Here is a 16,497-nt window from a genome sequence, read left to right as displayed (position 1 = left end):
GTTTTTTTCCCTTTTTTAACAGTTACCATTTTTTATATTTTGCTAGATCGTACTTTTGTGGATGCAGCTGCACCCAATATTTTTAATGATTCCCATAGTCTAAGTATAGGCTGGCTGTAAGCACTTCAATATACTAGCTATTTACCACACTGATATGAAAATGTGCCATAACAGTAAGAAGTGACGAAAAAAGAAGGATGGTTAAAAGAATCTCTTTATTAATAACAAGGTTTACAAGAAAATGTTTAAAAAGACAGGGGGAAGAAAAATACCTCCAAAAAAGGTGGGGAAGAAACAGCACTGTAACAGTGGTATTAGAGGGACATGTCATGCAATATGAATCAACAGTGTTAGAAATCATAAAGGGCTTATAAAAGTGGAGGGGCTAGCCAACCAGAATCCAAGAGAGCGCCTAAAAGAATATGTACAGTACAGACCAAAAGTTTGGACACACCTTCTCATTTAAAGATTTTTCTGTATTATCATGACTATGAAAATTGTACAGTCATCAAAGCAAAAGGTGGCTACTTTGAAGAACCTAGACTATAAGACATAATTTCAGTTGTTTCACACATTTTTGTATATAATAAGTATATAATTCCACATGTGTTAATTCATAGTTTTGATGCCTTCAGTGTGAATGTACAATTTTCATAGTCCTGAAAAATCTTTAAATGAGAAGGTGTGTCCAAACTTTTGGTCTGTTCTGTATATGCAAAGAGGTGCAAAGTTAAAGAGGCCGCATACACTGGTTAGAACCCTAACACCCATATGATGAAATGCCCTATTGCCATGCCCTTTCTAAATCTCCGTGCTGCAAACACATGAAGGAGAAGTTCCATACTTGGGTATTGAAATAACTTTAAATAGCTTTTTTTAAATGTATTTTGAACTGGGGAAAAGGGGATGATTTTTGTTGGTTTTTTTTATATTTAACCAGTGAATGTTTGATCGTTTATACTACCCTCCCAGTACTGCAGTATATAGTGAAATTGACGTTCTTCTATGAAGCCTAGCTAGACACGATGGGGGTCTTCAGCAGGCTCCAGCTGCCTGCGATCCTGTCGAGGGGAGGCAATGGGAGCTGGTGCTTGGGCACCCTGGTAACCAGGCCATTTAAATCATAGTGGCATCTCTGCTCGCTGTTGTTAGAGGCACATGCTGGCTGTGAATCACAGCGGCACCTTCCTAGTATTACTGGGGCCCCCTTAGGTGTCCATGTCCTTTACCCAGGTGCTTTGCAGAGAGTTTCATTACAGTGCTATACAGGTGAATGAGTCTGTGGTGTGGGATCCGCAGTGATCCGGTTCAGCATTGGATCTGTGGTGATCCGGACTCCCTGTAATCCCTCATTAAATGGCGTCTCCTCGTTTTCTCGCCTGTATTTATCTTCTTGATTCACCCTTTTGAGAATACTTTAGGGAATTGTTATTGTTAAGAACAAAGTAATAGGATGTCTATGGATTTCCTGATATCCTTCTACTGTCTGTGCCAGTTCAGCCCTATGACCGGGTCTCACCATTGAGCCCTTCATTTCACAGCATTATTGTAACAAGAGTCTTATTCTCTTCTTTCTTTCTCATGTCTGTGACTGAATGGCGCCCCCTGTAGAGATGCTACGAGCATTACGACGGCTTTGTCATTCTTCACGGCACCGACACGATGGCTTACACTGCGTCAGCTTTATCCTTTATGTGCGAGAACCTTGGAAAAACTATTGTGCTGACCGGATCCCAGGTAAGTCACGACATATAACTGTACTTGGTGGTCCGAGGAAAGGTCTGCCGCGCCGAATGCACTTGGGCAGAAAATCATAGACCATCTCTACGACGGGATAACAATTCATCTGCGTCTCCCACTTCTGGGAAACTGGATGAACACTATGACTTGCTGAGCTACGGCTGTGTCTTTGCCCATGGTACATGTCTGTAGTTTCTCCCCACGTATACAGTAGCGTTACTAATCCCCCACCCCCATTCAACAGACAGAGGGCAGCATTGTGTTTTTTCGGCCTCTACGTCTGACTGATATGCCTACTATATATTTTACTATATAGAAAAGTGCAGCAGACTGTGCTGTTCTATACAAAAATAAATTTTCCTTCTTGGCTCCTGTGGTGGACAGATGCCTAGGCATTAGGTCTGGAGGCCATGTCCGTACTCCTTTGCTTCTGGATGGGAGCCCTGCGGACCACCTTCTACCCACTGTCATCCCCACTTAGGAGCCATCTCTCTATTACTAGGTCAATCTCGCCAATACATATATAGTTACATAGTTATTAAGGTTGTAGGAAGACTATAAGTCCGTCTAGTTCAACCCATAGCCTAACCTAACATGCCCTAACATGTTGATCCAGAGGAAGGCAAAAAAAAACCATTTGGCAAAGAGTAAGCTCCACATTGGGGAAAAAAAATCCTTCCTGACTCCACATACGGCAATCAGACTAGTTCCCTGGATCAACGCCCTATCAAGGAATCTAGTGTATATACCCTGTAACATTATACTTTTCCAGAAAGGTATCCAGTCCCCTCTTAAATTTAAGTAATGAATCACTCATTACAACATCATACGGTAGAGAGTTCCATAGTCTCACTGCTCTTACAGTAAAGAATCCGCGTCTGTTATTATGCTTAAACCTTTTTTCAGAGGATGCCCCCCTGTCCCTGTTCAGGTCTATGATTAAAAAGATCATCAGAAAGGTCTTTGTACTGTCCCCTCATATATTTATACATTAAAATAAGATCACCCCGTAGCCTTCGTTTTTCCAAACTAAATAGCCCCAAGTGTAATAACCGATCTTGGTATTGCAGACCCCCCAGTCCTCTAATAACCTTGGTCGCTCTTCTCTGCACCCGCTCCAGTTCAGCTATGTCTTTCTTATACACCGGAGACCAGAACTGTGCACAGTATTCTAAGTGTGGTCGAACTAGTGACTTGTATAGAGGTAAAATTATGTTCTCCTCATGAGCATCTATGCCTCTTTTAATGCATCCCATTATTTTATTTGCCTTTGTAGCAGCTGCCTGACACTGGCCACTGAATATGAGTTTGTCATCCACCCATACTCCCAGGTCTTTTTTATTGACGGTTTTGCCCAGAGTTTTAGAATTAAGCACATAATTATACATCTTATTACTTCTACCCAAGTGCATGACCTTACATTTATCCCCATTAACCCCTTCCCGACCTTTGACGCAACGTATGCGTCATGAAAACCTGTGCCATTCCGACCTGTGACGCAGCATATGCGTCATGGCCGGATTGGGCTCCTGCAGGCCGGGTGAAAGGGTTAACTGTAATTTCACCCGGCCTGCAGGGACAGGAGGAGTTGTACTTTAGCCCAGGGGGGGTGGCTTCACCCCCCCGTGGCTACGATCGCTCTGATTGGCTGTTGAAAGTGACGTTTCACTTTCAATCAGAGCGATAGTAATATTTCACCAATGAAAATTGGTGAAATATTACAATCCAGCCATGGCCGATGCTGCAATAGCATCAGCCATGGCTGGAGATCGCAATGTGCCACCGCCACCGATCACCTCCCCTCCGTCCTCTGCCCTGTCATTTCCTGTCCTCCGCTCCCCTCCGTCCTCCTGTCCGCTCCCCCCGCTGTCCGGTCCCCCCCCTTCATACTTACGTGTGCCTCCCGGTGTCCATCCGGCTGCTGCATGGGCGCCGCCATCTTGGAAAATGGAGGGCGCATGCGCAGTGCGCCCGAGGAATCTGCCGGCCGGCAGATTCGTTACAAGTACATTTTGATCGCTGTAATAGGTTCTATCACAGCGATCAAAATTAAAAAATAATAAATAATCCCCCTTCCTCCTTTATCACCCCCATAGGTAGGGACAAAAATAAAATAAATAATTTTTTTTTTCTTTGCCCCACTAGGGTTAGGGTTAGTTCACACTGCGTCTAAGCAGTCCGTTAGACAGACTACGTTACACCGCGGCATAAACGCGGTGTAACGTAGTCCGTTATGGCCGCCATTGACAGCAATGTCGGACACATCACTAGCGCACGCCCACAATGGGTGTACGCTAGAGATGTGCAGTCATTGAATGATGGACCCAGAGACGCGGGCTGCAGCGTTTCTGGGTCCGTCACTGCTAGCGCAGATAGAGCTAGCAGATGCTCCATCTGCGCTAGCGCGATGCAAACGTCGGCACTTGCGCTAGCAGCAGCCCGTTAGCGTATGTGCTGAACGGGCTGCTGCTAGCGCAATGTGAACCTGGCCTTAGGGTTTGGGTTACGGCTAGAATTAGGGTTAGAACTAGGGTTAGGGTTAGAATTAGGCTTTGTGCACACGGTGCGGATTTGGCTGTGGATCTGCAGCAGATTTGGCTGCGGATCCGCAGCGGATTGGCCGCTGCGGATTCGTAGCAGTTTTCCATCAGGTTTACAGTACCAAGTAAACTTATGGAAAACCAAATCCGCTGTGCCCCTGGTGCGGAAAATACCGCGCGGAAACGCTGTGTTGTATTTTCAGCAGCATGTCAATTCTTTATGCGGATTCCGCTGCGTTTTACACCTGTTCCTCAATAGGAATCCACAGGTGAAATCAGCACAAAAAACACTGGAAATCCCCGGTAAATCCGCAGGTAAAATGCAGTGCCTTTTACCTGCGGATTTTTCAAAAATGGTGCTGAAAAATCTCACACGAATCCGCAACGTGGGCTCATAGCCTTAGGGTTAGGGTTGGAATTAGGGCTAGGGTTGGAAATAGGGTTAAAATTAGGCTGTGGTTAGGGTTAGGGGTGTGTTGGGGTTAGGGTTGGGATTAGGGTTAGGGGTGTGTTGGGGTTAGGGCTGTGGTTAGGGGTGTGTTGGGGTTAGGGTTGTGATTAGGGTTATGGCTAGAGTTGGGATTAGGGTTAGGAGTGTGTTGGGGTTAGTGTTGGAGTTAGAATTGAGGGGTTTCCACTGTTTAGGCACATCAGGGGTCTCCAACCATAACATGGCGCCACCATTGATTCCAGTCAATCTTGCATTCAAAAAGTCAAATGGTGCTCCCTCCCTTCCGAGCCCCGACGTGCACCCAAACAGTGGTTTACCCCCACATATGGGGTACCAGCATACTCAGGACAAACTGGGCAACAATTATTGGGGTCCAATTTCTCCTGTTACCCTTGTAAAAATAAAAAATTGCTTGCTAAAACATCATTTTTGAGGAAAGAAAAATGATTTTTTATTTTCACGACTCTGCGTTGTAAACTTCTGTGAAGCACTTGGGGGTTCAAAGTGCTCACCACATAACTAGATAAGTTCCCTGGGGAGTCTAGTTTCCAAAATAGGGTCACATGTGGGTAAGCTCCAATGTTTAGGCACACGGGGGCTCTCCAAACGCGACATGGTGTCAGCAAACGATTGGAGCTAATTTTTCATTCAAAAAGTCAAATGGCGCTCCTTCCCTTCTGAGCCCTGCCGTGTGCCCAAACAGTGGTTTACCCCCACATGTGAGGTATCAGTGTACTCAGGAGAAATTGCCCAATACATTTTAGGATCCATTTTATCCTGTTGCCCATGTGGAAATGAACAAATTGAGACTAAAAGAAATTTTTTGTGAAAAAAAAAAAAGTACTTTTTCATTTTTACGAATCAATTTGTGAAGCACCTGGTGGTTCAAAGTGCTCACTATGCATCTAGATAAGTTCCTTGGGGCGTCTAGTTTCCAAAATGGGGTCACATGTGGGGGAGCTCCAATGTTTAGGCACACAGGGGCTCTCCAAACGCGACATGGTGTCCGCTAAAGATTGGAGCCAATTTTTAATTGAAAAAGTCAAATGGCGCTCCTTCCCTTCTGAGCCCTGTCGTGCGCCCGAACAGTGGTTCCCCCCCACATATGGGGTATCGGTGTACTCAGGACAAATTTTACAATAACTTTTGGTGTCCAGTTTCTCTTTTTACCCTTGGGAAAATAAAAAAATTGTTGCTAAAACATCATTTTTGTGACTAAAAAGTTAAATGTTCATTTTTTCCTTCCATGTTGCTTCTGCTGCTGTTAAGCACCTGAAAGGTTAATAAACTTCTGGAATGTGGTTTTGTGCACCTTGAGGGGTGCAGTGTTTAGAATGGTGTCACTTTTGGGTATTTTCAGCCATGTAGACCCCTCAAACTGACTTCAAATGTGAGGTGGTCCCTAAAAAAAATGGTTTTGTAAATTTTGCTGTAAAAATGAGAAATCGCTGGTCAAATTTTAACCCTTATAACTTCCTAGCAAAAAAGAATTTTGGTTCCAAAATTGTGCTGATGTAAAGTAGACATGTGGGTAATGTTATTTATTAACTATTTTGTGTCACATAACTCTCTCGTTTAACAGAATAAAATTTTAAAATTGCAAAATTTTCAAAATTTTAGCCAAATTTCCATTTTTTTCACAAATGCAAAAATTATCGACCTAAATTTACCACTAGCATGAAGCCCAATATGTCACGAAAAAACAGTCTCAGAACCGCTAGAATTCGTTGAAGCGTTCCTGAGTTATTACCTCATAAAGGGACACTGGTCAGAATTACAAAAAACGGCCAGGTCTTTAAGGTCAAAATAGGCTGGGTCATGAAGGAGTTAAAGCTCATTTGCCATTTATCAGCCCAAGCTTCTAGTTAACATAAATCATCCTGTAATATAAAATTGTCCTCCTCTGTATTGATTACCCTGCAGAGTTTAGTGTCATCTGCAAATATTGAAATTCTACTCTGAATGCCCCCTACAAGGTCATTAATAAATATGTTAAAAAGAAGAAGGCCCAATACTGACCCCTGTGGTACCCCACTGCTAACCGCTACCTAGTCCGAGTGTGCTCCAACCACCCTTTGTTTCCTATCCCTGAGCCAGCTCTCAACCCACTTACACATATTTTCCCCTATCCCCATTATTCTCATTTTATGTATCAACCTTTTGTGTGGCACCGTATCAAAAGCTTTTGAAAAGTCCATTAACGACATGATGAAAACTTTACATTTTCTTGGCGCTACTTTGGTTCCCGCTCTCAGGTTTTTAAATAAATTCTGCTTCCCAAATACTTGTTGTGGGCAGCTACCTTTTTTTTTTCCAAGGGGTTGTCAAAAAAAAAAAGTCTGCTTTCTTTAGGAAACCGGGCCCAGCCGTCCGCAGGTTTTGTGTGGCCTTACAGCCGCGCCACATTCTCATCAGTGGTGCTGGCCGGCCACGGCTGTTCTCTGCAGGAAAAAAAAACTTGCTTTAATTTTGTTGCAGGTTCCTATCTATGAGATGCGGAACGATGGTCGTGACAACCTGTTGGGGGCGCTGATGATTGCCGGCCAGTTTGTCATTCCAGAGGTCAGTTTTGCTTTGAACGTTTATCGATTGCTGCTTATTATTAGTGCTTGTCGGGGACAGACTTGCCTATGCGACTACCAAGGGGCTCTATGGGCAATATGGCATATTTATTCTCTCATGATTTATGCCCTCATTTATTAAATTAGCAACAATATTAGAGGAGGCTGTTCCTTCGTTGCCTCTGCCGGGATCCTATTTGCGTTCAATTAGTAGATTGTGGTTTGTCCTATGGGCTGTGTGCTCTTCATTTACATGTGAATTTCTGTATCTGGACACAAGGGGGCAGTCTCCAGCTTCTGTTTGTACCCAAGTTACACAAGAGTCAGGTCAGGGTTTAAAAAGCTGTAGGGGGCGCCGTCTTCACTGTTTCAGGTATGTAGAGCTAAACTGTGGGAAACCTCCGTCCTCCACTTCGGACCCAGTTTTTGGATTCACCAGTTACCTCCTCCTCTGCCATCACAGGGGACCATTCCTACTGGAATGATTAGACGTAGCCATAGCTCTAACCCATGTATCTGTATTGTGGGGCAGAAGGGACTATTTGTTGGCTGACGCATGGTGTATTGCACGTAGGTTGGGCCCTTGTTCCCTGGTAATGTGTGTACAGTGTTTAATGCTGATTATGACTCTAATCCATTTAAACACTGTACACACAGATCCAGAGAAATCCCGGCCGTCGCTGCGCTCCCTCTGCAAATGTCAGGCTCGCTCCGCTCACACGGCCTGGACCAATTCTGCTGCTGCACAATTAGCATTTTTTTAAATCGCTTGCATTGCTGGTGTTACTAAATGGCTGTTTGCAGCAGATGGGGTCCGCAGTGTCTGACAGTCTTTATGCAGACATATGATGCAAGGTGGGAACCGATGAGGCGGCACAGATCATGGCTATTTGGGACTTATCATGGTTCCCCTCGTCACTTGCTAGGTGTGCTCATGGTATAATGCAGTTGATTATGTGGTATCATTACATTATGATCCAGCGGTGGCATTCAGCGATCTTCGGCCACAGGACCTGTGTCCCTGCCAAAGCCACTCTCTAGCCCCTGCTTCAAAAATACGAAAAAGGCCTGGTCTGCATGGCGACGTGCATCATACAGCATGTAGAACAGGTGTCGCATTGTGTGTTGGATTATAAGACCCTGGTCACAAGTTGTATGTGACTGACTTGCCATAGACTTTGATGCACGCCTCGTCAATCTGCGATTTGGCTGCTGTTTTACAGCAAAACTTGCATCTCTAAAATAGTGGCATGACATCAAGGTGCACAAAGAATTGCTGTCTGTCCCTGTCTGATGGGCACGCTCCAGGACTGTGGTGATAGTTCTTTATGACTGGACGTACACTTCTGTAGTGCTTGCTGTAACAATAATATGAAAGAATATGGGGGAAAATGCTGCAAAATTCCTTCAGTACTGCACAGGTTCTGGATTATCTTTCTTCAGCAAAAAGTGTTTAACAAGAATAGAAATGTAATACAACCTTAGAGAAAGAGGTGAATCATATGTACAGTTGGAACTAGCGTCTGACACCTTCAAGATTCTACGCTTTTAGATAATTTCTAAAGCATCAGCCCTCTTACACATTAGACAACTGTTGGCAAACAATGCTTTGGCTGATGGCTCTCTCTCCCAACTGCTCCATTCTGAGGAGCGCGCAGCTTGACAGGGCAGTCCCGTGTTCTCTACTAGAGTCGCTACCAGACTTAGGTCCTCCTTATATTCTATGCTCCTCCTTTGCGCCGGATCTTCTGTTCTCTTCCAGACACTTGTGTCCTGTCGGCCTTCTCAAAGCTGTTCTGTCCCACAGGCCTGTAGAGTTGGTGTCCATTTTGTTGGAGTCGGTATAAAATGGACCGACTCAGACTCCTAAACTATATAATAAATTGTGTACAGTTGTACAAAGCAGGATGTGCTGTAAATGTTTTCATAAGAATTTGGGAAAGTTATGAAATGTCCTTTAAATGTATAAATTTTAGCTGAGATGAATCTGTGCTACACTTTATGTACATGCTCAGTAGTGACCGGTGCTGTGGAGTCTGGAGACAGGGAAATTGAGGAGTCTGAATCGGTGGTTTGCCTTACTGGCTCCACAGCCCTGCTGTCCTCTTCCTCCAGACTCTTCTTTCTTTTCCTGTCGTCTTCCTCCTCCTTCAGTCTCTTCTGGCTTGTCCTGTCCTGTCCTTTCCTCCAGGCTCTTCTGTCTTGTCCTGTCCACCTCCTCTTTCTCTTCCAAGTTCTTCTGTCTTGTCCTCCTCCTCCTCTTCTGTCTTATCCTGTCCACCTTCTCCTCCAGGCTTTTCTCTCTTGTTTTGTCCTGTCCTCTAGGCTCTTCTGTCTTTTACATGCTCTTCTGTCTTGTCCTGTCCACCTCCTTCTAGTCCAGGCTCTTCTGACTTGTCCTGTCATCCTTTCCTCCTCCTGGCTCTTCTGCTTGTCTTGTCCTGTCGTCCTCCTCCTCCTTCAGGCTCTTCTGTCCTGTCTTCCTCCTCCTTCTCCAGGCTCTTCTGTCCTTTCTGCCTCCTTTTTCTCTTCCAAGTTCTTCTATCTTGTCCTGCTCTTGTCTTGTCCTGTTCTCCTCATTCTCCTACAGGCTTTTCTGTCTTGTCCAGTCCTCCTCTAGGCTCTTCAGTCTTTTCTTGTCCTCCTTCTCATCCCAGGCTCTTCTATCTTGTCCTGTTGTCTTCCTTCTAGTCCAGGCTCTGCTGTCTTGTCCTGTCATCCTTCCCTTTCTACTCCTCCAGGCTCTTCTGTCCTGTCCTTATCCTTCTACTCTTCCAGGCTCTTCTGTGTCCTGTCCTCCTCCTTCTACTTTTCCAGGCTCTTCTGTGTCCTGTCCTCCTCCTTCTACTTTTCCAGGCTCTTCTGTGTCCTATCCTCCTCCTTCTATTCCTCCAGGTTCTTCTGTCCTGTCCTCTTCCTTTTATTCCTCTGGGCTCTTCTGTCCTGTCCTCCTCCTTCTACTCCTCCGGGCTCTTCTGTCCTCTTTTTTTTTCTATCTTCCGGGCTCTTCTGTCCTGTCCTCCTCCTTCTTACTTCTCCGGGCTCTTCTATCCTGTCCTCCTCCTTCTACTCCTTCGTGCCCTTCTGTCTGAGGAGAGTCTGGAGACCCAGGTTTGGCCGACTCTAGAAGAGTGAGCTGCAGACAGCTAAATAATTATTAGTAACACTAGATTGTGGCCCGATTCTAACGCATCGGGTATTCTAGAATATGCATGTCCCCATAGTATATGGACAATGATGATTCCAGAATTCGCGGCAGACTGTGCCCGTCGCTGATTGGTCGAGGCAACCTTTATGACATCATCGTCGCCATGGCAACCATTATGACATCTACGTCGATACTTTGCCCGTCGCTGAATCAGAAACGTGAGATGTCTACGTCCTTTATGACATCATCGTCGCTGTGCCCATTGCTGATTGGTCGAGGCCTGGCGGCCTCGACCAATCAGAGAGCCGGGATTTCCAGGACAGACAGAAAGACAGACAGACAGACAGACGGAAAAGCCCTTAGACAATTATATATATAGATACGGTAGATAAAGTATTACTAAAGTCCTGATGGCTCTGAAGAGAAGAGAATCTATATATTGCAGGGTTCTCCTAGATGTAATAGAGTTGCTGCCGGTCTGATTGGAGATTACAGGTTCTCCTGACAGCCCAGGAACCTTGCTGAATGAGATTCAGGGCTAGTTGTAGAAAAGCGGCTGATGGTATCGGGTCAGGGATTGTGTTGGGATTGTTAGCGTCTGTGGGGCCTCCTGGGATCCCTGTGAATTATCTGCTGTAATAATGGGGCATCACAGGGCAGGTCTGTCATGTTGTAACACTCGCTCTGTTCTTCTCTCTGCTCGCTTTTTCAGGTGTGTCTCTATTTTCATCACAAGCTCTACAGGGGAAACCGGGTGACTAAGGTGGATGCTGGAAGTTTCAATGCGTTCACATCTCCCAACTTGCCTCCACTTGCCAACGCTGAAGTTGATATTACAAGTAAGATGCCCGGCCATGTAATCCCTGTAATTTCTCCCCCGTGTGAGAGTCTGAACGGAAGTGGAGTGAAGTCATGAAGGTCTTGTAGAACAAACCAGGGTTGTGGTTTTAATGATTGTTTTTTAATGGTGGAGTCTCACCTGTCACCTCTCCGTGCTCCAGAACCTGCACCAGGAAGGTCCTCTCGTCTTCTGGAGCAAGCGGGTGTCATCCAAGATCTCGGTCAATATGGTACTTGGACATGGAGAACTAGGACCCTTAATGCCTAAGTTAGAACCCCAGCCTGAATGCGCTGGTTAGCCTGCCTGCATAACAGCATGAGTACCTCATCTGACGTGCCCACAACAGCTGGCGCCCTTCCTCAGCAGCCCCAGTGCCAAAGACCATTAATATTAGCTTTAAGTTCTTACTATATCATCTGATCCATGAAGTCTCATAGGTTCCCACCACCCATTTTATGTGGAAAACAGGGAAGTGTTTCTTTAAACCAAACTAACATTTGCTCCATCAAAACACCTGTTGCATAGGAGTGAGCATTTCACAAAAATCTCCCTGATGAAATACTACACAGGACGTTTCTCACCGGAGTTTAAAAATGTGAGAGGAATCCGGTCAGAAGTGGAAATGCTTGTTCTGTGCCTCGGACCCGCAATGTGCAAGTACTAGAAGAATTTCCCAGTACCATCGTGCAAACTAGTCCTCCATCCGGCCATTATCAATATTCACCAAAATTCACCGTTCAGGGGCAGAGTTATTAAAGAAGAAGTTTCCAAAGAGTAGGCGCAGCACAAGAGAAGTTGTGGAGGAGCCAGAGAGGCGTAGGGTCGGTGCTGTTTCTGGAAGAGGCGGCCATGTTTTTCTGATAATCATTTGAAATTAACTTGTTTGAAGAAAGTGATTCTTTAGGCTGTGTGCACACGTTGCAGATTTGGTGCGTTTTTTTTTTACTTGCAGATTTTTTTCGATCAGCCTGAAGCAATCCTGATACCAGCAAAGTGAATGAGGAACCTGAAGTGTCATGCACATTCGTGACATTCTGGAGCATGTCAGTTCTCTGCGTGGTTTTTTTGCCAGGGCTTTTCACTATTGTCTTCACTCAAATCAGTCAAAAATGCATCGCAAAGGGTCAAATTTGCCCCTACAGCTGCAGCATAAATTAGTTTATTGCAGAGTTCTTGTCAATGTACCCTACAGATATTTTTTACAATTTGTGCAGCGGATTCTAAGAAATGCCATGCGCTATGGTGGCGCTGTAAAATGCAGCAGATTTTCACATGGACAGGGTTGCCTAACAAGCCATGTATTTGCGGTGCCAGCCGTGTACCCAAGTTACACCCTCTCTATCCGGGCTTGGATTCACCTGATTTTCTGCTCGGCCTGTGCTGCGCTGTCATTAAGACACCGGTTTAGTTTGATTTCATCACTGAGTGGATGCGCCACTCCTTAGGGAGTTGTTATTTTAAAGATTCTTCCATTCCTCACGGTGCTGCTGAGACGACACTTTCCTATGGAAATGTCTCTGGCTGAGAATGGCGTCCGTGCTTGCAGGATCGAGTAGTCACCACAGCAGCGACCCCCGATACAAAACTACACAGGGCCTGATTATAAAACATCGCATGGGGACGCAGAACGCTCCGCTCGTAAACTGCTCTAATAGATCCATCAAAGTGTCTGACGATCCATCACCTAGGTTACAGCAGAGTTAGAAGCGTAGGACGGTTTGATGTGTTGATCATGTATGTAGGCGGTGGTAATGCCACTGTTTTATAATGGGTCTCATTTTACAGGGGGATGGAGGGTGTAACTAAGACCTGCACACTGCCATATCATGTTACCGACAGAAAACAATTCGATGTAGCAGAGCCAGGTGTGCATTGTGTGCACAGAGAGTACATTGACACACTGATCTCTGCTACATGGCAGAGTGTATACTGGCACACGGGGGGACCCCAATGGTTGTACACCGTGCTCTGGTGGGGAATTTCTCTGCAATATGACTCTTTCCTCTATATATAGATATATACAGTACAGAGCAAAAGTTTGGACACACCTTCTCATTTAAAGAATTTTCTATATTTTCATGACTATGAAAATTGTACATTCACACTGAAGGCATCAAAAGTATGAATTAACACATGTGGAATTATAAACTTAACAAAAAAGTGTGAAACAACTGAAATTATGTCTTATATTCTAGGTTCTTCAAAGTAGCCACCTTTTGCTTACAAAATAATACAGATACAGAAAAATCTTTAAATGAGAAGGTGTGTACTGTATATATTATGAAATCAGCGGTATATCGAGCTCCATACAAGCACATGTGTTTTCATTACAGAGAAAGAAATAGGATGCTGTCAAACTTCTTGTAGTTCCAACTCTTTTGTTGTCTGCTGGCGGAGTGGTCAGAAACCCCCTTACACATTAGATGGTGGCCCCATCCTGCCAAAATCAGCAGGTTAGAGCAGGATTCATCTTATGTGTATGGCCAGCCTTCATTAATACAGTACCCAGAGTCCATACAGACCTGAAATTGGGGTACTTGTGTTACTCAAACCTCTGGTGTCGTACCCTAATTTCACATCCAACTGGTCAGTATGCCAGTCTATCAAATTTGTACAGGATTAGAAAAACAGCTTTCTTTCCCCCAAAAGGCCCCACCTGTCTCTAGTTGCATCCCGTATGGCAGCTCCGCTGGATAGAAGTGAGCAGTCAGGCGTGGTGCAAATTTTGGAAAAAATCAGTTTGGTTTTTTTTGTGTGTTTTTATTCAGTCCTGGACTAACCCTTTCAAATCTTAGGCAGGTTTCAGACTTTCATACTTCACTGTCCCAAGTAGAGAGCGTCCAGGGGTCTACTGACCAGAATACACCAACCTTACAGGCATTATGAGGCTGACCACTACAGAGCCGTGTACTCGGACCATGGACGTGTGAAGCCGGCCTTGGTCTTACATTAGTAGCATCGGTTATGTTTGGGCGCAGTCCTGTATACAGAGGCAACTGCTCCTGCAAGCCGACGCTCCTCGCACTTTGCCTCCTCCTGCACGCCAACCCTCCTTGCACTGTGCATCCTCCTGCACGCCAATGCTCCTCGTACTTTGCCTCCTGCATGCCGACCCTCCTTGCACTGTGCCTCCTCCTGCACGCCGACGCTCCTCGCACTTCGCCTCCTCCTACACGTCGACGCTCCTCGCACTTTGCCTCCTCCTGCACGCCGACCCTTCTCGCACTTCACCTTCTCCTGCATGCCGACGCTCCTCGCACTTCGCCTTCTCCTGCATGCCGACGCTCCTCGCACTTCGCCTCCTCCTGCACGCCGACCCTTCTCGCACTGTGCCTCCTCCTGCACGCCGACGCTCCTCGCACTTTGCCTCCTTTTGCATGCCGATGTTCCTCCCACTTTGCCTGCTCCTGCACGCTGACGCTCCTCACACTTTGCCTCCTCCTGCATGCCGACGCTCCTCACACTTTGCCTCTTGCACACCGACGCTCCTCGCACTTTGCCTCCTCCTGCATGCTGACGCTCCTCGCACTTTGCCTCCTCCTGAATGCTGATACTCCTCGCACTTTGCGTCCTCTTGCACGCCGACACTCCTCACACTTCGCCTCCTCCAGCACACCGACTCTTTGTGCAATATATAGCATCCTCTATATACTCGTTGTGGGTATATAAGCAGCTGCAAGTAACACAAAGGCTGCATTCGTCACAATCAACCTTTCATGGTATTCGCCTCTACTCGAGCAATACGGGGTTTTTTTGTGCTTTTTGTTTTTTAAAGGACAGGAAGGGAAGTGGTCAGCAGACATGTCTTTGGTTTCTAACTTCAACCAATCCTATCTCCGCGTGGAAGCAAGACTGGAAAACATTTTCACACGTCTGTGCCTGGCAATGGGCCTGTCTGTTCTTATTTGAAGGAACTGTCCATTACTACAATGCTGATGAGCTACCCTTAAGTCAGCTGTTTGCAGGTCCCACCTCATCAGGAAGTGCATGGCACCACATCACATTTCCATATGCCGTGATGTTCTCAGGTGCTGCAGTTCCTATTGAAGTGAACAGGAGCTGAGCTGTAGTACCCATGAACATCCATTGCAGAGTGTATGGCGCTGTGAACCGGTAACAGTTGCGTGTTGGCTGTCCCATCACCAATCTGATAGCTGAATCTTTGATAACCCCTTTAAACAGGCTTCAGACAGGGACTGAAATGTCTCCTGCACATCTGGACATGTATTATGAGTGAACCTGAATACTGAGCGGTATTTTTATTTCTAGTTAATTGGGAGACTGTTTGGAGAGCAAACACTACAAAGAAGTTCCATGTGCACACAGACATGAACAGAAACGTGGGCCTGCTCCGCATATTCCCTGGGATCACCGCTGCCACAGTATGTATCCGTATGTGACTGTATATGACCAGCTGTACATGTCTCACTGCACATTCTAATTTGTCATTCAATGTGCAGGTAAAAGCTTTTCTTCAGCCACCCATGGAGGCCATTGTGCTGGAGACGTACGGCTCTGGAAACGCCCCCGATTGCCGAATCGATCTACTGCAAGAACTGAAGGCGGCTACGGAGCGTGGTGTGGCGATCATCAACTGCACACAATGTCTGCGGGGCTCTGTTACAGAGTCTTATGCCACTGGAAAGGTGTGTGTATATGGACGGCTATGAGGGGATATTACCGTTATTAAAGGGTTGCTCTGGCACTGGTCACGTCTGCATTGGGATCTGAGCATGGAAGTGAGTGGCGCTGGAGCCACTATTCAGGAAGCATAACCTAGCAGTATTGTCATAGCTTCGTTATCGAGTGTCTTGGGACCATGAGCTCCTTCCCTGTCACTAACACTAGGCGGCTCCCTAGCTCACCCTGATCCCCGGGTTACTCCTGAAGGTGAGGCTACCGGGGCCACGTACCTTGCCTTAGCTCCCCCCTCAGGCCGTACTCTTCCCTCACCCAGGGAAGAGGGGAGTAGTAGTGTACCGTAATACACCAACCACAGACTAATAAGGTAATACGAAAAGGGATAAAGGAGAATACAAATATACTCACACATATAACAGAGGAATGCATCGGGGAGTAAGGGATGGGATCAAACCAAAGTAGGAGAAGAGGGAATTATCACCGACTCAAAACCTAGCAACAGTCACAGATAAATCCACCAACCGCCTACTGAAATGACAACCAACACCCATACTCCCAGCCATGCAGCATAAGCT

General features: G+C 45.9%; 1 protein-coding gene across 2 annotated transcripts in view; it reads left to right on the top strand.

Annotated features, from left to right (window-relative positions):
- ASPG (asparaginase) overlaps positions 1-16,497 on the top strand; it is a 51,236-nt gene that overhangs the window by 17,818 nt on the left and 16,921 nt on the right. For both annotated transcript variants that reach the window (XM_069734362.1, XM_069734353.1), the window contains exons 4-8: positions 1,612-1,737; positions 7,210-7,293; positions 11,153-11,279; positions 15,551-15,663; positions 15,742-15,927. In XM_069734362.1, the coding sequence (XP_069590463.1) occupies positions 1,612-1,737; positions 7,210-7,293; positions 11,153-11,279; positions 15,551-15,663; positions 15,742-15,927 (636 nt within the window). The remainder of the gene's footprint in view (positions 1-1,611; positions 1,738-7,209; positions 7,294-11,152; positions 11,280-15,550; positions 15,664-15,741; positions 15,928-16,497) is intronic.

This window comes from Ranitomeya imitator, chromosome 1 (genome assembly GCF_032444005.1).
Source record: "Ranitomeya imitator isolate aRanImi1 chromosome 1, aRanImi1.pri, whole genome shotgun sequence".
NCBI classification, from domain to species: Eukaryota; Metazoa; Chordata; class Amphibia; order Anura; family Dendrobatidae; genus Ranitomeya; species Ranitomeya imitator.
This window is presented reverse-complemented; position numbering and strand designations above follow the sequence as displayed.